At 33.0% G+C, this 25,966-nt stretch overlaps 3 protein-coding genes across 4 annotated transcripts; 1 reads left to right on the top strand and 2 right to left on the bottom strand.

Moving 5' to 3' along the window:
- Positions 1 to 2,113: 2,113 nt before the first annotated feature.
- Positions 2,114 to 10,592, top strand: LOC145589691 (putative CoA ligase CCL8). Of its 2 annotated transcripts, XM_081646372.1 has the most exons (18): positions 2,222 to 2,311; positions 2,645 to 2,692; positions 3,174 to 3,343; positions 3,545 to 3,757; positions 5,238 to 5,436; positions 5,524 to 5,612; positions 5,825 to 5,896; positions 5,993 to 6,043; positions 6,178 to 6,285; positions 6,584 to 6,682; positions 6,863 to 6,955; positions 7,050 to 7,127; positions 7,410 to 7,511; positions 8,433 to 8,523; positions 9,417 to 9,490; positions 9,725 to 9,904; positions 10,050 to 10,103; positions 10,215 to 10,592. In XM_081646372.1, the coding sequence occupies exons 3-18, from the start codon at positions 3,194 to 3,196 to the stop codon at positions 10,260 to 10,262; spliced, it is 1,701 nt and encodes a 566-aa protein (XP_081502498.1). In that variant the 5' UTR covers positions 2,222 to 2,311; positions 2,645 to 2,692; positions 3,174 to 3,193; the 3' UTR covers positions 10,263 to 10,592. The 2 variants fall into 2 exon arrangements, with proteins under 2 accessions (XP_081502497.1, XP_081502498.1); XM_081646371.1 differs by lacking the exon at positions 2,645 to 2,692 and having other exon boundaries at positions 2,114 to 2,311.
- Positions 10,593 to 11,489: 897 nt separating this feature from the next.
- On the bottom strand, positions 11,490 to 13,629 carry LOC145589690 (peroxiredoxin-2-like). The gene is made up of 3 exons (XM_081646370.1): positions 13,374 to 13,629; positions 12,077 to 12,156; positions 11,490 to 11,985 (listed from the first exon to the last, which is right to left on the bottom strand). Exons 1-3 carry the CDS (start codon positions 13,526 to 13,528, stop codon positions 11,732 to 11,734), a joined length of 489 nt encoding a protein of 162 aa, XP_081502496.1. The 5' UTR covers positions 13,529 to 13,629; the 3' UTR covers positions 11,490 to 11,731.
- A 4,960-nt stretch (positions 13,630 to 18,589) lies between these two features.
- On the bottom strand, positions 18,590 to 24,098 carry LOC145589688 (protein NRT1/ PTR FAMILY 1.2-like). Its single transcript, XM_081646369.1, has 4 exons — positions 23,875 to 24,098; positions 23,529 to 23,746; positions 19,952 to 20,502; positions 18,590 to 19,769 (listed from the first exon to the last, which is right to left on the bottom strand). The coding sequence occupies exons 1-4, from the start codon at positions 23,993 to 23,995 to the stop codon at positions 18,833 to 18,835; spliced, it is 1,827 nt and encodes a 608-aa protein (XP_081502495.1). The 5' UTR covers positions 23,996 to 24,098; the 3' UTR covers positions 18,590 to 18,832.
- Between the last annotated feature and the right edge of the window lie 1,868 nt (positions 24,099 to 25,966).

The following is a 25,966-nucleotide window of genomic DNA, read 5'->3' as shown; positions in this document are numbered from 1 at the left end:
ACCTATACCCTAGGTCTTTAATTATTAATTGATTTCTCCTTACTTTAATCTCCTTAGTTTAATTCTTTTTACAACAATAATTTGGTTACTTAATAATTTTGATTATTTTAATTAATTAGGAATAAATTGACTTGTTTCCATGTGGTTCGACCCTACTTCCCTATCTACTTTAGTTAGAGGACTTAAGAAATTCTTTTGATTAGGAGATACAACTTTATCCTATCACCAATCCATCACAAATAATTCATGCTTCATAATTAAATCACCAACATCAACCAAATAGCAAATTCCAATCAAAACCTATCACGATACTATTTGGAATTAATTTTTCAAAGCCTAGCATGTTCCTACATCATCAAATAATTACCAAGTACGCGAACGTACCTCAATTCATCTTTCCAACTAGCCAAAATTCTAGAAATTACTCAACTTAAAGTCTCCTACAATACCAAATACATAAACTCAATTAATCCCTTGATTACATAAATTTCCAGCAACTTTAATTTTAAACATCTTAAAACCTCTCTAACAAGCTGAAATTTTGGTTTAAAACCTTTAAAACTCTTTCTTTAAGTGGGTAATTAAAACCACAAAGTAAAAACATAATTATAGTGCTTATATAAAAATTCCAGCACACTTTTTAAGGTCTAAACCCCTCAAATAAAATCTGAAAATTATATTAAAACCAAATAAAACCTTCTCTATTTATGGGTAATCAACCCCTTTTTATTAAAACACAAAAGTAGCACTTTATAATAAAATTCCAGCAATTTATTCTTAATGAAAACTCATTAAAACTCCATAAAGATACAATTTTTAGGTTTTATTAACACTTCCAATCAATGGGTATATAAAACCCCCAAATCAATTGCAAGTTAGAACCCTAAAAATCAACACTTTAATAATTAAAACCCTAACTTTTAATACTTTATAAAATAAAAATAAAATACTTTATAATCTAAAATTTACAATCTTTAATCATCAAAACATAAATACAAACATACTAGTAATAATTTAAAACCAAAATCAATACCCAATATATGTATAACTATGTAAATAATTAATTAAACAGGGAAGAAAGAGGAGATGGTGGCTCACGGTGTTGGGCGTGACTCGCCGGCAAGGGTGACGTGGAGGTGGGGTCGTCGGCCGGTGGTGGCTGGGCGTGAAGTGGCAGCGAGGGCGGCGTGAAGTGGCCGCCCAAAAATCTTATTTTCAAACCTCTTTGTGTGGGAAAATTTTGGGTTTAGGGTGATATTAGAGTAGAGAATAGGGTTTAAGTTTGGGCTCAATAAATAAGTGGGCTTAAGTTATGTAATATTTTACCCACTAGGGTTCAAATAAAGGGTTGGACTTATTTAAATGAAATGTGTTATTCTAATAAGAGTATGTAGGACTAGTTTACCTACGATATTTTAAATGAGTCCAAATAATTAATAAGCGTTTGGCCCAAAATATAATTTAACGCTTTAAAATATTTATTAAAATACTTGAACCCTTAAAAATATATTTTATAAATACTTAAATACTTTATAAAATACATAAAAATACGGAGTATTACATTATTACTTGATAAACAAATGATAAAATTATAAATAAATCAATAATTTTTTTTATTAAATTTGGACCCACAATTGTTAGTCAAATGATAAAACTATAATTAAATCAATAATTTTTTTTTTTATTAAATTTGTACCCACAATTGTTGATATAATAAAAATGTCATGTTGACTAGACATTTTTGTTTTCAAGTTTAACACTTGATAAACGAATTTTGTTTGCTCAAATCAAGATGATAAACTGACTCTCCTAGACAACTAAAACTCAAGTTTAACACTTGATAAACGAATTTTGTTTGCTCAAATCAAGGTAATAAACTGACTTCCCTAAATAACTAAAACTCAGGGATCTAAGGTAGAAAGCGATACCACTTCTCTATTCTCCACGACTCCACCACCTCAACCGACTTTTTTAATAGGGGATGTACGATACTTATGCAATAATACTCCACAGTCACTATTTATGGGGGTATAAAGACGAGACGGTGGTGACAAACTAACCATAATTGTATGCTTATTAAATCGCGAGGGAAAACCATCAACTACCCCCAAACAATAGTGACATTAATTTTAGACCCTTGTTTTTGACTGGTGAGGGTGGTGAGCTAATTTCATGACAACATTTAATAGGATTTTCAATCATTTTTTTCCCTTAAATAAATGTCGTGTTTATCTCAATTTCCCATGTTTCTTCTTTCCTTCTTCTCGAATCAACTCTTCTTTTTGCTTCTCTCATTCTTGTCTTTATTCAAGTAAGCCATTTTTCTCCATTTTCTTGTCTTTTATGGGTGTTTTTCAATCATGCAGATAACGTGTTCGATGAATTGCATGCCTTTTTATTTTCTGATTTAGTTGCTGTTTTCTGATTAGGGAATTGATCATTACCAAGTTTTAAAATTTGGGTTTTTTTTTTTCTTTTTATTTTTTTTGTGTGATTTGTATGTCAGCAGAATTCAGAATATATAGGATGTGATTGTGTAGGTTTCTATATATTTAATGAGGTTGAAATTGGTTGTTTTTCATTCTAGTCTTTTCTTGGGCATTTGGGTTGTAACCTGCTTTTTTTTTTTTTTTTTTTGAGGCAGGGTTGTAACCTGCTTGATTATGTCAAAAATTTGACTTGCAGGAAATTGGTAATTTTTTATATATATATATGCCTTCGACTGTGGTTTTCCTGGGATAGTTACACAAATGATCACAATTTGAAGTAAATGATGAATGAGATAAAACTGTATGTTTGTAGTGAATTGTGCCACTTCCATAACATGGATTGCAAGCTTGTTACAGTAAATCTTTTAAAAAAGTATTCCAATTTATCTTGGCTCTGTGGCAATGTTGTGACATTTGATGTGGTTCGTGCGTTTGCATTTTAGTTCGTATGCTAAGGATGATTACACTCTTCTTGTAGACATGATTCTGTCATCTAGCTGTGTAGAGTTTACTACATCTCTAAATCTCTAATGTACTCCCTTCTCTAATAATATATACTTGTAATAATTTAAAGGGGGAAAAGGAGGTTAAAATAAATACAATCTTACAAAGAGATTGTCAAAATTGGATTACTTAGACAAATGTTTTCTTCAATTAATTATTTTTTCATGTCTATGTGTATAGCATTGAGTTCAAGTTCTATCATGGAGGTGGTTAAAGCCGTTGCAACTCAGTGCTCGTCAGCTAGTAACAATGTCGCTATAAGAGCTGATAGAAAAAGTTACAGCTACAAGCAACTCATCTTGTCTGCAGAAAGGATATCTAGTATTCTGTGTACTAGTGGCTTTCAAAGTGTAAGCTGGATATACTTTCATACTATAATAAATATGAAAAAAATCTTTGTGAAACTGAAACTAATTGAATTACAGATAGTCCCATTTTGTTAGGTTTATGTATGTAAATGATCAGGATTTAATGAATGTGTGTTTGTGCTTGTCTCTACACCAGATTTGCTACTCATCCCTTGTTTTTCATGATGATTTTCACTTAAACAGAGTTCTGAAGCAAAGCAGCTTGATCATGCTTCTGTTTCCGTTGATGGCCTTAAAGCCAGTAAATCTCTTGATGGGACTCGAGTTGGAATTGTTGCAAAACCTTCAGCTGAGTTTGTTGCTAGTGTACTGGGGACATGGTTGAGTGGAGGAGTTGCTGTTCCACTTGCACTTAGCTACCCGGAGGCTGAGCTCCTGCATGTCATGAATGACTCGGTTAGCCTCTTAACATTTACCTTTAGATATGGGAAGATAGCAACATTTGTGTCCATCAATTCAATAAAATGCGCAGTAGATAACTAGAAATTAATTATACATGTTGGACTTCTGGGGCTGGCTCTTAGAATTTGTTATATATGCTGAAATGTCATCATACCTTATTTGTATGGGATCCATTGTTGTACACGTCCTTTATGGCTTAGCCTTTAATTTTCAAAGAAAAGGTACAGACCAAATGCTGTCTTTTTTGTTGATTTCTGAAACTAGTTTATCATACTACCATATACTCACTATCAATCCGCTCTCTGCACTCTGACTACAATAAAGACCTTTTAAGTATTCCATCTCTGCTAAAGTCGAGCATGTATTCTCTTTATCCTGACCTCAAATATACTTCCCTGTTGTCAATATGTTATTGGTGTATAGGTTCCCTTTGCAGTGAATATACTTTTCAAATGCATATTACTCTACCATGAAAGGCTTTTGAGCTTCAATTTTTTTTGAGATTTTTTGTTATGGAAGATACTACTACTTCATTCTTTCGTAGAATTACTACAACTTCATCCTGTCAAGTTTCATTGTGAAGGCTGAAGTAATCATAGATGTTTTGTCATATAGTCTATGTAAACAGTGAATATGTGTATGAATATTGGCTTACCTTCTTTCGTTTGCTTGTTTGTACTGGACTTCTGGCCTTAGCAAAAGCTCTCCCGAATTTATATTAAGCTATCAACTGAAATTGTCTAAACTTATTCTAAATTTTCTGAAATTTCCTGGTTTTTGCTTTAGCCTTTTCACTTTCTGAAGTCGCTGAAATTAAAATGAAATATATCAGAACTATTACAGTTGAAGTTTTATCAATATTATTGTTGTTATCACCACCATCGTCATAATATCACCACTTCTAACAAATACTTAAAATCAAATTAAACATTGACAGCGAAAATGAACAACTAACGGTAATGAAATAAAATCTATACCAACGAGAAGTTTCTTAAATTGAGAAAAATGAGATGATGTATACACATATTTTTCAAATTAAATGTGCATAATTTGTTTTTCATGGTGAAAATTTTAATTTTGATTTTTGGAAAAATATTAAATATACACATTTTGATCAAGTATATGCACATCATATTTGAGTTACAATAACAGTTGCACATTTTGTTTACAAAATATGCACATCAAATCTTTCTCATTTGACTTTAAATTATTTAGGGTATTGGATCTTCTAAAGTAACTGAACTTATGCTATACCAAACGTAGCTGATATGATGCAGAATGCAAGCTATGTCCATTTATGACTTAAGTTGGCCCTAGAGTTTGTCTTCATACAAATGTTTGAAGATGGGTATAGGTTTTTAGCGTGTCAATCTGATGCTGGAACATGTTGCTAACTGATTTCTTCAATTCTTGTGTTGATAATTTGATACCATTCCATGCAATTTCTACATCACTGTTTTTGTTAATGGATCAGGATGTCTCCATAGTGCTGAGTACTGAAGATCACCAGGAGCTTATGCAAACCGTTGCTTCTAAAAGTGCTGCTCATTTCTCTCTTATCCCTTCAGTTCCGAGTTCAACATCAAAAACTACTCCCAATGGTCATCCTGAAAATGAACAGTCGGATGCAAACACAAATTTGAAGGGATTTGAAATCCTGACTAAGATAGAAGGTGGTCTGCTTTTTGTCTGGTTTATGACTGGGTATTTCAACACCTAGGATATGATAGTTAACTTTGTATTTGCTTTCTCATTTGCAGAGGAAGATGCAGCATTAGTCATATACACAAGTGGAACGACTGGTAAGCCTAAAGGGGTTGTTCACACACACAGGAGCGTGTTGGCACAGGTACTCATCAAATGCTCTAAATTCTCATTAATGGGCTTGAGGTGATGCAGATCTTGAACGACATGCTTAGGACTTATTTTATACGTAGTACTTTTTAGTGATGCATAGTGAGATTATTTTGTCAATATTTACTATGAACTGTCGTCCAATATATTGTTTGGTTAAGTTTTTCAAAATGTACTTTTCTGTTTATCGTTCCCTTCAATTTTCAGGTCCAAATGTTGACAGAAGCTTGGGGATACTCTTCTTCAGATCATTTTTTGCATTGTCTACCATTGCACCATATCCATCAAATTTGCCTTTTATAAGGCTTGCTTCTTTTTTTTTTTTTTTCCCCAGAATCTTGGTTTGTATAGATATCCTTAACTGTTGCCTCACATGTCCACGGTCTTTTCAATGCTCTATTGGCTCCTATTTATGCAGGTGCCACAGTAAGTAGCATTACATCCATATCTAGATTTTGTAAGACATCTTCTATTTGTCAGGGGCCATGTCCTGTGCTACAGATACTCAGGCCTGGCATGACCTTTTGTCATCTCTCACGTTTAATTTTTGACAATTGAAGGTTGAGTTCATGCCAAAATTTAGTGTCAGTGGAATCTGGCAGAGATGGCGTGAATCATATCCAGTGGATGAGACAAAAGTTGATGGTGCTGTGACTGTCTTCACTGGAGTAGGTCTTTTTCTCTAGTCTTTAGTTTTGTTCAATCTAATGAAAATCGTCTCAGGATTATAAATCTAATGGTTTTACATATTAGGAAGACTTAAACCACTTGATGGTCTGGTTTTTTCAATAGCTATAACTGCTGTAAAAACCATCTGGTGATGGTACATTGATCTCCCATGAAAATGCTCTCCCACTTCCTAGTGTGAGGCTAGGGCTACCGTAGATTTGATTCTGTTGTGTGCATGTCAGCAGAGTGATTGTTTTATGTAAGGAGGTTCTAATATTATTAATTGTAATTATGTAGGTTCCAACAATGTATTCTAGATTGATACAAGGTTATGAAGCAATGGACCCTGATGTACAGGCTGTATCAGCCTCGGCTGCAAGCAAGTTGCGGCTCTTGGTAATTGGATCAACCTCTCATTCTGAAAGCTGTATGGATTAGGATTAATGATTTTAACCTTTGTGTTGAGATGAAATGTTGTCAGATTACACTGATTAGATCTGATTTTCTCGACTGTTCTCCGCTACTTATGTGCACGGGATAGTTTGTCAGAAGTAATAACGTTCATTTATCTTCCAGATGAGTGGATCTTCTGCCCTCCCATATCCTGTTATGCAGCAATGGGAAACAATTACAGGGCATCGCCTTTTGGAACGCTATGGCATGACCGAGGTTAGTTTCGCACCATATGTATCACTTCCCAGCTAGGGAAAGGGCATGTAGTGAATAGTATCTTTGATTGCAATTATTGTGGTTTGGCGTGTAGTTTGTCATGGCACTTTCTAATCCCTTGCGAGGCTTGAGAAAAGGAGGCACTGTTGGCAAACCACTTCCTGGCGTAGAGGTGAGTACTTTCTGGAGTCTAATTCTTTGATGGTGTGTTAGAACTTAGAAGCCATAGAACCATGCATTCCCCATCATTGGTGTTCAGGTTCCGATGTTGTTGCTGTGTTAGAATCATGCTGTCAATAAAACTGTTGTGTTTGTGCTATGACATATGTCCTTACCTATTTGGGTTAAAAACATTATGTATTATGTATTAAGTATTAAGAATCTCTCCAGTAGATGTCAGGATCTCTGCTCTACTAAACATCTCTAACTTCTTAAGCAATTAATTAAATGACAGGTCAAGATTCTTGAAGAAGAAGGCAGTGGAAATGAAACAGGTGTTGGTGAGCTTTGTGTCAGAAGTCCGTCATTGTTTAGGGAATACTGGAAATTGCCTGAGGCAAGTATTAGCTGTAAAATGACTATACTGATCTAATTTGCTGCACAATTTTTAAGTTCTTGCATATTTTTCAATCGTTATAAAATTTGCAATGTATCTGATAAAATAGTTATTGAATGCAAGAAAGGAGATCTATTAATGGTGCCTCTGGATCCTAGGATTTTTTTTGTTTATGCATAACATTTTAAGAAAGGTTAAACTATAAATAAAGATGATATCATTGTTTTTCTGCTCCCTTCTTTGTTCTTTCAATCTAATTTGTTGAACTTCTAGACCTTGCTGCACTACACTTATCCCTTCAGCTCCTCTGCGTTAATTTTTTTTTCCAGCTCTACTTCAGTGTTCGTCCTCTAGTAGCTGAAAATGACAGTAGAGTTTAACTTAAGGTTTGAGGGTGTTTTTATTGTTCTTTGGATTGCCCGAGCATATGCATTGACCAAGGGTTGTCATTGAAGCTCAAATGTACTCTCCATCCCAAAATAAAATTCCTGTATACTATTTAAATGCTTTACAAGAAGTTCTTTTTAGTCAAAGTCATGGTTTAAATGTTATTTTTCTTTTTCACTCTCCTTATCAGATGAACTCCTTTTTTTTTTTTTTCCTCCTCTTTATTATTGCTAACACATAAATTAAAAATAAAAAATCTCTATTTATCCACTTTTTATGATTTTATTATATTATAGAACTATTCTAAAATTTGAACCCATGTAATCAACTAACTTGATTTTGGTACAGAGTTAGATATACTGCTACTCAATGTGAGAGTGAGGAAGACATTATTTTTTGGAATGTTTCAAATCGCTTTGATTTTAAATTGTATATTTCTTAGATATTACAAAGTATATGGCATGGATTTGAGGCCTAAAGACTCTTTTTGGATTGGCTATTCATTTTTAGTCTATTTTTCATCACTTCATCTAGGTAACAAAACAATCGTTTACTACTGATGGGTTCTTCAAGACGGGTGATGCTGTCACTACAGATGAGGATGGCTACTTTAAAATTCTGGGAAGTAAGTCACTTGAACTTAATATCCAACAAAGACGTATGTTAATCCATTATAGTCTACTATTTTGTGCATTCTAAGGTTTTTTTTTATATATATATATAAAAAAAAAAAATTCAAATGCTCCCTTGACAAAAGTGACTATTGACTATGGGAGTGATCCCTTAGTCTTCTTGCAAATTATTATTGTGTGCTAGGAATTTTATATTTTCCTAATATAATTTCAATAGGGTAAAAATTCCGAGTTAGTTGATGTTCTATGTAGCTGATTGATAATTTTATTAAGTTCCTGAAGATTATAAATACCCAACTTTTGTGGTTCTGTCATGCAAGTGTATGAACAATTAGCCATCAAGATGGAAGCATCTTACTGCTTGATATTATCTAGTATCACTGGCGATGCTACTCTCCTTTTTAACACTTCATGAGTTGATATATCAGGTCAATCCCTTGGTGGCACCATACAAAATTATCTGATTACTCTCTTGGTTTTCTGCTTTTCTTGCATAAAAATTTGGAATCTTTGAAATAGGTTGAAGAACCAAATTTTCATCATCCAATGATGATTTTAAGCATGTTGTTTGATACTCTGTATATGTTGTGAGACTTGTGACCATTGTTTACAATGTTTGACACTTTCTTAGCTTTAGAGAGTCATATATTGTGCTGTGGACATCACTGATTAACTGCTAGTTTCTTTGATGGCCTTTGGACGGAAGAACATATTTTGCTGCATTTTACTTGAAAAACTGTCCTACTACTGAATCACATGCCAAATTGCAACATCGAGAACTGTTCATACTACTGAGTACTGAATCATGCACACAGAAATTTATATTCATTTTTACCATTATCATGTTGAATAATAATTATAAGCTGCTATCTTTTGTTAAAATTAGGAACAAGTGCTGACATCATGAAAGTTGGTGGCTACAAGTTATCCGCATTAGAAATCGAAGCAGTTCTTTTAGAGGTGAGTTTCATGTATACCTTTACAGCAGGGAAGAGAACGATATGATGTCAGATATATAAATCTATCTGCTGTTGAGGTGTTATAACCTTTTGGGTCATTTTTGTATATCCAGGTTAATGGGGCCTCACACTTGTTCTTCTTGTGAGACCCTGAAACTAAATTGAATAAGAAAGTTGGTGATTCAGTTTCATAAAAAAATTATATGTTATCCCTTAATTGGCTCTTTTTTTTCAGCATCCTGCAGTTTCAGAGTGCTGTGTATTAGGCTTGGCAGACCAAACCTATGGAGAAGCTGTATGTGCGATAATTGTGCCACCGGCTGAGATCAAGAAGAAACAACAGGAAGATTTGAAGCCCGCTTTAACTCTAGAAGAACTCTGCTCATGGGCAAAAGAGAGGCTTGCTCCTTATAAGGTATCGACTGTTCTTCCATATAGATTCCTATTGTTAATTTGCTACTGATATAGTCTGATTGCGTATTCATAGTTTATACTACACTTTTGATAGAAACCATATTTTCTGACACGATTGCGTTTGTGATTGTCACTTAAATTTGAAGCTACCAACAAAGCTATATCTTTGGGAAAGCCTTCCTCGTAATGCTATGGGAAAGGTAAATGACAAAGCCCAAAGCCTTTTGTTTCACCCTTCCCTCATGCTCTTCTATCTAGCTAACTTTTGTACAAGCGCAAAACATAGTATATAATTTGCGACTCGATTTCAGGTGAACAAGAAAGAATTAAAGAAAACACTATCTGCTGAAGGGCAATAATTTCACTTGTCTGTGCAATGAGCCAATGATAGCTAGCAGTTCTGGAAGCAGTCTCAGTAGGTTCCAGTTAAAGAGAAGCTCGCAAGTTATAGCTAAAATTATGTGATATTGAAGAAAATTATTTTCTCCAGACCATTGTGTGACGACCAGAGGCCGTCGACTGTGGCATCACACACCGGCAGGGAGTCCTATTTTTTATTGTTACAGGTGTATGGTATAAGAATTGATATCCGAAGGACATAAGAGTTATTCTTTTTCCCACTTACAGAAAATTTTGTATCAGCTTAATAATCTATTGAAGTAGGAAATTAATTTTACAAGTATCATTCATCTCGTTGCTTAGCATTTATGTTTTCACTTATCATGTTATACCTACAATCAGCCACAGGCCTAAAGTACATTTCTGCCAAATGAAAAATTACAGCACATGTAAAAATTGCAATATAGGATTATTATTTGAGAACAGCAATTCAACACGTGTCGAAAGCAATTATCCATGGAAACTACACTCTAATGGTGGAAGGTGGAACCACCCAAGAGAATGTCAAAAGTATAAGGAAAATCATTACCACGCATACTGGAAAGTGGAAACCCCATGCGAAAGCAATTTTTGAAGCTCCTTTCAATTTGGATTTTACATCACACCGTCCAATGTATCGGATTCACTATGTAGTACTCCGTATATGATTTCACTTATTCACTTGAATAAATTTTTTAACTTATTAACAATTTTCTTCTTCTCTGTTTCTATGACTACATCATTCCATTCATGTTTTGAAATCTATAATGCTCTCATAGAGTGATTACGACATTGTACAAACTCTCACAGTATTATATGATTGTACAAACTTTCATAGTAGAATTATGATAGGTAATACAGGCATAAGTGGAATTACTAACATGTGTTTTCGTCGGTAGAGAACGAGTGATAATGAAAAAAAAAAAAAAGAATAGCCCATCACAGAACCATCCAAACATTCCTAACATACACGCACATTATGGAGTACAGACTTCAGAGTACAGAGTATATGGTATCATGACCGAGATCACTTCCCCTGTAATTAAGTGGTCCTCAAGAGAGACGAGGTGATTTTCTGCATCAGCCTTCTGGAGAGGAAAGGAGAATACAGACATCAAACCCTAAAAATTCATGTAGTCCAGTATAATGACAGTAAATTCTGTCAAGAGAGATCATAATTCAACAATTTGTAGAGAGCAAAGAAGAAATGATTTAAGTTAACCAGTAATAATAAAACGGGTTTCTAGTAGTGTACATACGAGCCATTTCCCCCACAACTGATTCAGTTCCATTGAATCCACATCGACCAAAATGATCACAGATGAGGGTCATAAAGATAAACAACATTATTTTGCTAAAAGCACTACATAGTACAGTGCAAAGGGTAGAACTTAGAAGCAACAAACATCAGTTGAGCTTCTTCACAGCAATAGTACTACAATTTGCAAATTCACAAGGCTTTGAGAATTTCCTCAGCACTTGAGACAGAGAATTGCCCAGCCGATTCAATATTTGCAACCTTCACTTTCAGATCGTCGACAAGGAGAGCATACCTCTGAGAACGGATCCCGAGTCCATGTGCTGAAAGGTCGAGGTCAAGGCCAAGGGCATGAGTGTAAGTTGCACTACCATCAGCAAGAAACTTCACATGCTTGTTGTCCGGGTATTGCTTGGACCATTCTTTCATCACAAAGTGATCATTCACTAACAGCAGAAATAGAAACACATCACAGTCAGAATCCGAAATACGAACTAAATCCAAATAGTGTTTATAACAAGAGGATAGTTACATTACCACTGATACAGATGATTTCAGAGACACCCTTGGACTTCAATTCCTCAGCCTTTTCAATGAATCCAGGCACATGCTTCTGACTACAATGAAGAGATTTACAGAAAATTAGCCAACTTCTCCACTTAAAATCAACACATCAGAATACAACGATTAGAATCAAGAGAATCAAATTTTATTTAACAGCAGTGAAGCTTTAACAACAACAACAAGAATAATCCACTTGACTACTATGGAGTACTAGATTATAAATCAATCAAAATGAACTGTTTAGCGGCGAATAAGCCCCAGTCAAGCAAAATGAAATTGTCTCATAGTAAGTTTATTATTATGATTAATTCGACAAGGAAAAAAAGGATGAGCTTCCTCTAAACTAAGTCACCCCAATCACCTTAAATTAATGTGAGACTATCTCATTCTAGACTTCGTCGATCAAAATAGCTAATCCATATCTAATTTACATTAATATCTTATTTACATAAATAAGTCAGCCCAATCACCTTAAATTAAGGTGAGACCGTCTCATTCTAGACTCGGCAAGCAAAATAGCTACTCCATATATTATTTACATACTAAAATTAGCTACGAAGTATGTTATACAAATCAGCCACGAAATATTAACCGCATAAGCAGGAAGTATAAAATTCATACTAAGAGGAAGTTTAGCTCGGACATCTTGAGTCTTAACACTTATGTTTAAGAAGATATACAAAAACGTGGTAAAGACTAAAGATTTACTGCAAACAATTCTTTTATTTATTGTTCATTCATTTTTATGCAGATCTTTTGATATTACAAGCAGCTTATCAGTTATGTTACTCAATTTAACCTCATATAGTCAAGTCAAATCCTTAACACTCCGCATTCGGCCAAAATAGAGTAATTTTTTTTAACAAAATAGCCAATTTGGACACATACGCATCAGATTAACATCAACTTTGAAAACAAACAAAATCCAAATCAGCTTCCAATTCCAATAAAATAAACCCAAACTCGCTGATCCACATGTTTTTTTTTTTTTTTATTCATTAATCAAAATAAAAGTTTTTACATCTACACATTCACACTATATCATTTACTATTGTATTCATCCAGATCCAAAAATGCTCTTCATTTTTAACAAAATTAAGAAGAAAAAAAAAAATCAAAACCCACAATAAAAAAAACAGCAAAAAAAAAAACGATCAAATATCATAAATCATAAAAAAAGTAAAAACAGAACCGAAAGCGCCGAGAACAGCAAAAATAAAACGGTCAAATGAAAAAACAGAAAAGTCAAAGGAGAGAGAAGGAAATAAACCTGCAAGTAGGAGTAAAAGCGCCGGGAACAGCGAAAATAACGACGGTTTTACCGGCGGCGAGAGAGTGGACGGAAACTTCCTGCCTTTGATTGGTTTCGTCGAGGTAAAACAGCTTTCCGTCGGGAATACTGTCACCAACTGCAATGGGTGCCATTTTTTTTTGTGAATTTCGATGAATTTTTTTAGAGAGGTTGAGGTTTGTTTGGGGTTAAATGTAAATTATGGGGTTTTTATATATATTTATATTTATGTTTGATTATATTTATTGCAACTTCTAACCTTTTTTTTTTTTAGCTACTCCTTAATAAATGGGATAGTTAGCTATTTTTAAATGTTGTATCACGTCCGATTTTGTATTAGGTGGCATTGTGGTAATGTTGCTTCTGTACTTGGTGAGACGGTGTGACCAAATAGTCTATAATTAGGATCCTTTATCTCTCGAGCGTTACAATACTTTCTTCGTTTCAAATTAATTGTCGTTATTTTTTACTTTATCATTATCTAGATAATTAAATGTGTTTGAAAGAAATTATAAAAGTCGACATTTAGGATATTTACATTGAGTTGGATTTATTAGGGGTTAGGTCAAGATTTCAAATAGGTATATGTGACATAAGATCAATGACTATTTTTGGTGTTAGAGAGCCGTAAGGGCGGAGGTGAGAATCGATCTCAGAATCTCCTGATATCGGGAAAGAAGCTTTAACCACTTGAGTCATCCCTCACTCTCATAAGATCAATGACTATGAGTCTATGATAACTAATGGGAAGAGATTTACATGAGAATGATAAAATCAAATAAAATAAGGGATATGTGCGAGGGTTTTGGAAATTTAGGGAAGAATCACTTTATATAAGGAAACAAACCGCTTGATTGACAGAATGTTATCAATGCTCTCTATTGATTGTAAATAGCAACCTCAATTCAACAACTATTTACTGTATTTTATTTTAATTTAGTCCAACAACTTAAGCATTTGTGAGTTTGTTAACATCATATAGAGTTTACCAACACTATTTAGAAGTTTAGCAAAACTAGGATGAGCTTTCCCTTATCATATGAATCCAAAAAAAAAGGTTGAACCTGTCGATGATGTAACACACCCAAATCTCCCTCTACGTAAATACTATATTTATACATATACAAATACCGTAGAGATAGACTTGGGCATATTACCGCCACGTGAAAATTTAAGGCTTAATTAATTACTCAAATGGCAGCGGAAAATAACAAACTTTTATTAATAATAATAAATAACCATAATAACTGTTTCAATTACTTCAATAAAAACTTGTCTAGTCATAAAATAAAATTTAACTCCTAACTATGTGATCCCATCCCGACTCTAGCAAGCGCACGAACAACTCCACACCTGAAATCAAGATTGCTTACCAGTAATGGTAAACAGGGCGAACCAAAACAAAAAGGAAAACAGATTAGCAAAAACGCTAAATACGTATAAGTGCAAGGCATGTAAATATTTTTATTAGGCAAACATGCTTTCGAAATAACCAGTCACATTTAACTTGCCACAAGTCACTTTCAAAATTAGACTATCGAACATTAAATCTTCCAAGGGTAGTAATGTTCATCAATAAAAGCTTTCCAAACCAATAGGTTTCCAATTTATAAACTTTTCAATTTTAAAATATAATTCCAAACCAATTTTCCTCACCTAAGTGTGCACACCCCCCAAGCAAGTTAAACTATACTCGAGGGAAGACCAGATCATACAAATTAAAGCTCATGATCTTACTTAACCAGTCTCGGGTAGAGGGAGAATTAAAATATCAAATACTCAGGCTCATAATGAGCTGCAAATTTTTAAATTAACTCAATCAAGTGATTTATAAATATATAAAACAACTTTTATTAAATCAATCAACACTTTTCCAGATCAAATCTTTAGATCGTAAAATTATATATTTTAACTCATCACCATTAAATATTCATATGCAACATTTATTCAAACAACATTAAAACAAACATTTACCCAAAACATGCATTCAAAATTATATCAAGGACCTAGCCACCTATACGTACCTTGATCACGAGAACAATAAGGTACGACTATTAAACTTGACCACAATCGAGGGACTCCTCCTACACAATTAAAATAACCTTAATTAATATAAGGTTAACAAAACTAGCACAAAACTATAATAGTACTCTATTTGTGCATGAACTACCATTAACTTATAAAACCAAACCTTTTATGATAAATTATTAGTATTATCATAATAATAATAGTATTAGTCTAACATACTAGCTAGTAGGAGTCTAGTATGTAATATGGATATAACTCATACTTTACTTTTGGAGAAAATTATGTACAATAATATAGTTAATAGTAGTAGTGATAAAGTATACATAGCATTATTATGCATAGTATAAAACAATGCATGCAAAGATGTTGGGATTGTAGTAATGATAAAAGATCAGGGGTGCTGCGTAGCACGGCCTTACGGGTAGTGATGATGCTGGTGTCTAGTTGACGAGAGTCGGCAAAGGTTATACGGAGGAGGGTAGTAGGCGGCAAAGATATGAGTAGCAGCTAGGAAAAAGGTGGTCGGTTTGCGGTGTTTGTTTAAGCAAGCAAGCAAGAAAGAAAGAGAGGAAGGAGGAGGGCGTGAGTTAGAGAGTTCTCAAGAGGGTTTTCTGATTTTTGGTGTGAGGAATTTGTGAAGGGTCTATTTATAGTGTTTAAGGCGGTAGTAAGATAGAGTTAAAGGAGGAATGAGATTAGCATAGGAACGTGATAAATTTAAGTTTGTTAAATGAATATGAGTGAAATTTAGTCTAGGTTAATTTATGTGGAAATTAAATGAAAAGATAAGGAGTGAAATAGGATAAGTGTTGATTTGGTAGAAGTAAGGATCAAGATTATCAAGAATTAGCTACTTAAGAAAAGAAACTAATATCACCCAAACTTTAGGCCACATAATTGTACGTAGCATTTTTTTTTTTTAAAATATATGAATATATTAAGAAAGTAATTAATTTGATAGTTAAATCAGTTTATCATTAAAATACAACTATAGAATATTCTAGATAATATCAAAATCGAAATTAGTTGTGAATCATAAGATAATAACTAAGCTAAGGTTGTTAAATATTATTAATTCGGAAATAATATTGTTAAGTTTAAAAGGGCGTACAACGTAAATAAAATATGAACCGACTAAGATACTAAATTAATTTAGAAATATGAAAATAGTTAATTGTTCGAATAATTTGGCGTCAAAATAATTTTGGCTCCAAATTAAATTATATAAGAAATTACTAAAGTTTTTTTTTTTTTAATAAAAATTCGGGGTATTACAGATGACACGTGATATATTCTTGATTAGCAAGCGCAATTGTATGTCTTGATTATCATATGAAACAAAACTAAGATGAGTAACCTACTTGCATTTTTCAAACTTATTTAATAAATGGAATTGTCGGTCATTCGAAAGGATATAAAGGCCGTGTTTGGTAATTAGTAGTTGGCTGATTGGTAAGAGTTGGTTGCATTAGCTGTTTGGACTAGCTGGTTGCATTAGCTGTTTTGCCTAGTTGATTTATAAGAGCTTTTTATGTAGAGTTGTTTGGTAAAATTAGCTTATTATTTGTAATTGTTTGTTAGTTGAACATATGAAATGACAATTTAGGATATTGATTAATTTTTTTTACTTGACCAGGGAAAGAAATTGGGAGGGCAAGAATGTGAATTAGAGTAACTTTTAGGATAAAATTGTCTTTTGACATCCATTACTCAATAAGCTAATCTAAAAAGCTCTATTTTTTAGCTTTATAAATTAGCTTATTTGTCTCAATAAGCTCATTTAAAAAGCTCTTTTACCAAACAACCAAATTAGATGATTTATGTAGTCAAACCTCTAACTTTGTCAAATAAGCTCATTTTTGGTCAAAAATCTAATAACCAAACATGGCCAAAGGTTGAAATGGTGCAATTGTGTAGATAAGAAAATTATACAAGTACAAAAGGTCAAGTGAAGCAAAGAGAAGGTTAGAAATTGTTATATATACACCTGGGTGTATGGTTCACCCAAGAATATTATTTGTTCATTTTAATAATTATTACTCATTTTTTCATCAAATGAGAAAACAAATATTTTTAGATGTACCATACACCCGGATATATATAATAATATATACCATAGGTAATGTAATATAGGCTAGGTTAGTGAAATGTCAGAAGTAGTACTGTAGTAGAAATTGGGCCTTGCTTTCCGGTTTATGAGGGAATGAAACATGGCGAATAATCACATCCAACATTCCAACTCTCATAAAGGGGTTTCTGATTGTTGGGCCTTTTTCTTCCGGTTTTCGTGGAATATCCCACGTTCACAGCCCTTAACTATATGTCCTGTTCTGGGAAGAAACTTACCCCCATCATTCATTCGTTCAATTTTGTCTACTCTTTGTCTGTTTATATACTTCGCTCTATTTTATTATGGAAGGAAAGAAAGGCTATATATAAAGGTAGATGTTTAAAATTGACAAGGAGCTCAAATTCATAAGGTATGTGTTTGTATTTCGTATTTCTTTTTGCGATCTCGTAAGATCATCACATTTGATGTTTTACATAGTTAGGGCTTATTCTTTTCAGCTTATTTTTAGTTTAGTTCAATTCAGTTCCTAATTTCCTTCTGTCATAAAATATTCAGTTTAATTCAGCTCCAATCAGTTCAGTTCAGTTCAGTAAATCAGAACAGACCCTTATAAAAAAAAATAAGATAGTGAATAACAATGATTAGATGTTGTATATATCAAGTTTTAAGGGTAAGGCATTAAATACATTTTAAAATATAAATATTTACATTGGGAGTAAGTAAATACGGATTATTTTTTAAACGGGAACAGTTGCTAAGTAATCAACTATTTGTATTACATGGGAAAAATGTGTAAAACAACACAAACGTAACCTTCTTTCAGAAACGAAGGGAGTAGATATTTCGAGGAATAAAAGAATCAAAATTATACGAATTATAAACTTATTTCACTATAATTTACGTGTGTTAGAAATAAATTAAATTTAACGAATAAATGATCATTTACAAGAATAATACTTTAAAAGTGTGAAAGTATCTAAAACATTTTTTATACTAGTAATTTTATGTTACTCATACATCAGTACTACGAGCCAGTTGTATTAGTGTAGAGTCTGTTGACAAAAAAAATGCAAATGGCATCAGTACGATCGGAAAGTGAAGTGGAAAGAGACAAATACCTCAATTACATATACATACAGGATACAGCATTAAATTCCAATACAAGCAAAAAAAAAAACCACCAAAAAAACCTATAAAAATCATTTCTAAGAACAAAATACTTTGTCATAGGTCAAGCACAACAATCAGCTATATTCTAAATCATATTTTACTTATACTAAAGTACAGAAATCCACCATTGATTTTATGTAATCTTACCAAATATACATCAAGCTCTTAATTAATTTAATTTTAATACACCAAAGGCTTCTTTACTGTCTTCTTTCTGATGCTGACTTGTGCTCTTAAGCATAGCCAACTTTTCTTCATCATCAACCTTCTTTTGTCGCTCTTCAACGGGTCCGTAAGCCCAGCTACAAAACACAAAATACAGTATATTCAAGAAGCAAATTGTTGCTATAAGCCAGTAAAAGTAGTCGTAGTGACCCTTGTTGATGTTGCTCGAAACCCAACTGTCCTTTCCTCCATGCTTTGTAATATCGTTTACCAAATTCAATATTACACTACCTAACAAGCTTGCGATTGCCATCCCAACCCCAAACAGACATGTTGCTATGCTAGACATGCTCTTGGGCATTTCCGAGTAGTAGAACTCTGTTTGTCCGATACCATTGAAGGCCTCAGCTAAGCCGCTGAAGCAATGTTGCACTACTAGCCAAAAGGCGGACATGTGGAGCACTCCTTCAGGATTGTTGGCAAATCCTTGACTGATTGCACGTCGTCGTCTTATGTTTTCCACTGTTCCAGCAACAAACATGGACATGAACGCACAAAATAGCCCAATTCCCATCCTCATTTTCACACCAAGGCGAGCTGGCTTGCCACGGATCTTTGATGCTACTGGAAGGATTACACGATCATATAGAGGAATCCACAGTACTATAACAATGATCAAGAATGTACTGAATGAAGCAGCTGGTACTTCAAAATTAGGGCCTAGGTGTCGATCCATGGTTTTCGCCTGGAGCAGACCAAATGAGCCCAGGTTTGTATGTAAGGACATTATGACCCCAGTTGACCAAATCGGAAGGACTCTGATGAGAGACTTTAGCTCTTCAACTTCTTCCACTGTGCACAGTTTCCATGAGTTTTTGGCTAATCCGTCAGGGCCAATGTCTTGGCTGGGATCTTGAATGATACAAGCTTTGTTCAAGCACCTAATATCAAAAGATTAAAACAGGTAAGATTTAGGTAAAGAAATATAGACCACTCAACATAATATCCTAAAACTATGTAGAATACTATAATTTGGAAAGGTCTAAAACTCGACAAGATAAGAGAGCAAATTGAATATACAAACTTTAAACTAGTAGTAGACTTTTTGCAATTTGAAACAGACCTTAATCTATCACTTGGAACAGCTGTTGTGGAATCCTTCCTCTGATAATACTGCACGCTTGACCCTTGGGGTGGTAGCGTCATTTTTCTGTTTCTGAAAGAAGCAACAGCTGCTTGTACAAGACCGGTTAAAAGACTCTTTTTAACCTTACTGACCACATAGTAAGGAGAAGCGAGGAAGAAGGAAAGGCCCGATAAGAACATGAGAATTGCAGGCAGTCCAAAACCAATCCTCCAACCAAATTTATCTTGAATGTACACGATCACAGTCAAAGCAATCACAACTGAGAGGCATGCACAAGCATAGTACCAACTAAAGAAGGTCTCTAAAACTCTTTTATTCTTGGGATCGTCTCTTCGGTCCACTTGATCGGCACCAAATGCCTGAGAACAAGGCCTCACACCACCAGCACCTATTGACATTAAAAGAAAGGCAAACACTAAGAGGGCATACTGTCCTGCTGTAGGCGATTGGCAATCGTTGGCTAACGGATTGCATGGTGGAGGCTTAGCATGTGGTATTACTGTTGTCAACCATATAAGAATCATCCCCTGCATTAAGGAAATTTTACACACTTAGAATTCCTCAAACAATTTACGTAGCAAGTAGAATTTTCAGCTTTAGTCTCAAATGGATTAGCATAACCGACATCATTTACGGTCATTTGAACATATTTGCATGTATTCAATATTTCTAATACGGAGTACATTTTCATCTCTAATTAATCTCTCGTATCATTTACAGTTACTTTAGTCTGTAGTTCATATCATGTGAATGCAGTTATGCAGTCATGTTTTATTTGTGCAAGTAACTAAAAACCAAAAGTAGAAATTTCCTAATTATTGTTGGGTCCATGGCTCATAATCTCATATTCCCTGTGGTCCAAAATGTTAGTACAATAGTACTATTGATCAAATTTCACACAGCAATATTTGCTAATGCGTAGTTTTTAATTTTTCTATGACACACAAAAAAGTTAGTTTTAAAAAAATCCAAATAATATTTTGAATTTGTGAACACGACATCGATTGAAATAATTATAAAATGACCAATATTGTCTTTAGACCATGAAATAACATACTCCATTGTTCCAAAAAAAAATCATTTCTCCTACAACTCTAGTCCCATTTCAAAGATCAATTTTCATTTGGGTGGTGTCCATCATCTACTAGACACCCAAACTCCTCTAACTTCACCCTATTATCTCTATCTCAATTCCCCTAAAAGCATTAACTTATTTCCACTGATATTTTTTTAAAAAAATTTAATTTCAATAAGCAATACCCCATCACAATTCCTAAACCTTAAAACTGAGCCCACTACAATGTTTGATCACAAAATTCACAAGTAATCTCTTCGTTCATTCTTATCAGTTACGTTTGCTATCATGCACGGACAAAATAAAATGCCTAAAACAAGTTAAACAATCGATCAAATTAGCAAAACAAAATACGCGCATTCAAGTAATCGAGTCACCCTACAATAAAACCCAAAAAAACAATCCAAAAATGTCATAAACTCATAATATAAAATTTTGGCATCATGCATTTGGATGAGATAGCCAAGATCAAATGATTAATCATACAACCAAGCATGCACTAGCACAACCATAATTATGTTAAGAGAAGGGCAACCAAGCCAGGTCATCATGAAATGTGGTCCCAACCAAAAAACCACATCTCCTCATTTTCTTCCTGTTAAATTCTCGACTTGTGAGCCGGTGCAATTATGATACTAAATGGAATCCTACTTAAAGAATATTTCATCATCTTCTTATTAAGCTCTCTTTCCCGAGGTTTCTTCACTAAATACAACAACATTATATCATAATTTAACATAATTTGCACTTTCATTTCTAATTGAGTTCTTCCCATTAATTAATTTCCAGTGCTATTATTCACATTGTTAGCCTGGCATTGCCTTTTATTGTTTACATTACGCGATAATCTTTTTACTAGTTTTTTTTTTTGGATATTGCTATACAGAAGAAGTATATTTCATTAATATTTTTCTCTTTTAGCTTCTTATACATGGCCTTTAAGATTACATATGACATTTACCCTTTTTTAAAAATATTTTTACTTTCAGTTAAGATTATTATTGTACACTTTTTAATGACGAGTGAGCGGTATTGTTTAAAATACGGTATAAAATTCATTTTTATAAATATTCTTATTTTAAATACTCAAAAAGATACAAAGAGACCGTTTCTTCTGATTTTCTCAATTCCTAGGATTCTAATATTACTTTAAATAGAAAGAAGAAAAAGAATGAAGGGAGTGTTTAACTTTTGTGGTCGAAGCTTGTTCATTAGCTAGACTACAATTTTATTCAAATGCCCTTTGCAATACGTCATCCATTTTCAATAAATACTCCATATATCATTTTAAACTTTCACACTATTTATACATTCTCTCTATTACTCCCTAGAATATATGTTAGGCCTTACTTTGTACACTATTTACATGCCCAATTCCGACCACATTTTCAACTCACTTATTTACTTTCAATCACACTTTTTAAATGCCGTATTTAATTAGGACCTATTCTCTTCAACTTATTTTCAATTTAGTTCAGTTTCTAATTTCCTTCTCTCATAAAACATTCAGCTCAGTTCAGTCGAGGAGAACAGGCACTTATAGGATATTTAGGGGAAACCTAAAACTCGACATGTTGCAATAATTGTAATACTAAATTACATAATTGTAATACTAAATTACACTTATTGACATGAAATATACTCTAACTTCATTCATTTGATATGGACTTTTTTATTTACTTATATAGACAAGAACTTAATCATCAAAATTAACCAAAATACATGTCATTGAATATCTTCACCTACAAAGTTCACATCATTGAGTGTTTTTAGTTACCAATTTCATGTCAATTCATTTATACATGCAAGTTCTTTCAAATTCAATGAGCTTAATTTTGCCTGATTTAAAGAAAGAAAAATCGAATAATAAAGAAAAAAAAATTAAAAGAAAAGAAAATTGAACCCCAATAATAACATTCTTAGCTTTTAATATTTGGAGTTTTGCTAATTAATTGATTAGACCATCAAACAAAATAATTTTATGTAATATCCCACAAAGATAATGAAAGAAATTGAGGGGACAACTAGGTGGAAAAAGGTTCAAAAGGATGCAAAAAGATGTTAATTATTTAGGACAAAAACCACGGACCCCCTTAGGCGTACATACCATGTGAACATTAGCCATCAAATTTTTATTTTCATTTTATAAAAAATAAAATTTTAAAAAACAAAGTCAAATAATTGTGACTTATAGTAGTGTGGACCTTGCTGACTACAAAATGCATTAAACAAAACAATATCATGTGCTTTGACAACTATCAACGTTAATTACTTACTTCTTTAATTTTTCTCTTTTAACTCCCTTAATCCTTTCTTCATTTCTAGCAAATGTACAAGAGAAGGCCCCTCTAACGAACAACGTAAGCATTATTGACAATAATGACATTCCGTGCTCATTATTAGTTGCCTGACTGTTGGACAATTAGTCGGACTCTACAATTAAAAGAAAGGAGTAGGAGTAGGAGTAGAATGAATTACCAAGAGACTGATGATGGAACCAATACCAATGGTAAGAAAACGCCCAAGATAAGAATCGGCAACAAATGCACCAATTAGAGGAAAGAAATTTGTAGCAGCTGACCAAAAAAACAGCAAATTCTGGCCTTTTGCTAAACTCATCTTGTAATCCTTCATCAAATATAGTATCATATTTGGTGTCAACCCATAACTTGCTACCTTCTCAAATGACTCATTTGCTGCCATAATTAACCCAACATTATGTTAATTGATTAGTTAACTTTTCTTAATTGTTTTTGCTAATTAAAAGTAACCCAGTAAAATTAAAGAAAAACCCAGAAAATTGAGCTAATTTAATTGAGTTTACCTATGATAAATGGCATAGTAATGAAACCACCCTTTTTCCTTTTAGAAGGATCTTGTTCTTCATCTTCTTCATTTTGGTGATGACCATTAATCTTCCTTTCTTCATCACTTGATGACTCCATTTTTGGGAGGAGAGAGAAATTCTAGAGAGAGAAACTTGGAAGAGAAGAGTTGGAAAGTTGCTGGGTAGACCAACTGCTCTGCTCAAGTATTTAAATATGTTGGATTTTTATTTTTTTTGGAATGGGGGTATATTTATTTTTATTTTTTCAATTTTTGATTTTTGATATTAAATTAATTTGTTTTTTGAAAAATAAAAAAATAAATACCCATCATATATTAGAGTGGTGGGGGGAAGTCTGTTCTGGCAGATTTCACACTGACAAAAGGGGTGGCAGTGGAGAAGAAATTGGAAAATAAAAAAAGTAAGTTGATCAAAACATATGTTGCGTGTCCAATCTTATAAGTAATCACTCTGTCTATAATCATACATGCATGTTTGTACAGTATATATGCCCCTCTTGTTAAAGATTAAAGATGACATTGGATCGAGACCATTGCAATCCATATATAAACATGATTGATCGAGGTCAAATTAGTCATATATGGTTCTTGTTTGTGTTAATCCATGTCATGAATAGTGAGTCACTTGTTTATACTACGTACAAGCATCATGATAATTTAGATACGGCAAAAAAAAAAGGGTAATCTGTGGCACGAATGATCCAATACCTTAGATCACCATGTTAAAGGTTATATATAATATGACATAACACGTGACTAATAGGTCAGACATAGTTAATCACAAGACAAGCAAGTTTTAAACAAGGCACGACACGAAACGTTATAGAGCCATTTTGAGACTCTACCGGTCCACTCAAGGTGAGCGGGCTAATCTGAATGACAGATTATCTCATAGGATATGAAACCCGGCCAAGTTGAGGTTCATATTTGTCTCTGATAAAAAAAAAATTAAAAATTAAAATTAAAATTAAAATTAAAAATTGTCTATATACATGCATCATTCTTTTTCAATAAAAAGAAATTAAAAAATTAGAGTTTAGACTATATATACGTAATACATGAATCTAATATTGCATATACTATGATTTTAATTTTTATTAAATATAGGGTTTTGTGGTTTATTGGCAGATCTTCCCATGTGTTACGGTCTAAAGTTAGAATATATAATCATACTCATATTCGCTTTAGTAATAGAGTATAAAGTAAGAAACTAATTATTGACTTATTATAAAAATAAGTAGTTTCATATGCCAAAGAGTAGTGGCTTTGTAATGATTTTGAATGTTAGTTTATTGAGACCTTTACAGAACTATGCTACCATAAAAGCCCTAAGATTGTTCTATTTTAGTTATTTGATTATTCATTCAATTAATTAAGGTGGCTTAGTTGATATATTATAAAGTAAGACGAACTCATAAATTATTGGAAGATTGAGATTAATTAGTAGCTCTAAGCTACGGAGTAGCTTTTTGTTGAAAAAGACAGCTTATGATTTTTCTAAAGGGTGAGGACTGAGGACTCATTTCATACTTTGAAAACAAAAGGTCTTTATTTAGTTTGAACTTTGAAGCTAGTATTTACATTGATACGGTGATATCCAATTGAATGTTACAACTCTTACAAGTCCATCAATTTGCACTATTTGGGACCAAATAAAGATTATTAAATAACCAAATACTGGTATAAATTAAATTCTTGATTAAGACGAACTTTCATTAAATTTTGTAAAATGAGTTAAAGTTACCTTAAAAGTATTTAAAGTTACCCTTATATACTTCAAAAATTATCATTTTCCTAACATAAACTTTACCCTTAAAACACTTATAATCTGCTTTATTACATACTAATTTTGTGCCCCATGCGATGCTTGGATTGTTTATTCAATTTTAAGATAAATTTTTAATCTATATATCAAATTTTAAAATATAACATTGATACAACATTATTTAGGAATTGATGTGCTTTTGTGATGATTTGCTATGTAGTAGGCATGTAATGACATAATGTTGGTGCCTTAGTGAAAATGTTCGATTTAATTCATTAAAAAAAAATAACAAAAAAAAAATTAA

The sequence above is a fragment of the Chenopodium album genome, chromosome 17, assembly GCF_948465745.1.
Source record: "Chenopodium album chromosome 17, dcCheAlbu1.1, whole genome shotgun sequence".
Lineage (NCBI taxonomy): Eukaryota > Viridiplantae > Streptophyta > Magnoliopsida > Caryophyllales > Amaranthaceae > Chenopodium > Chenopodium album.
The sequence above is the reverse complement of the archived record's forward strand: the minus strand, read 5'-3'. Positions and strand labels throughout refer to the sequence as shown.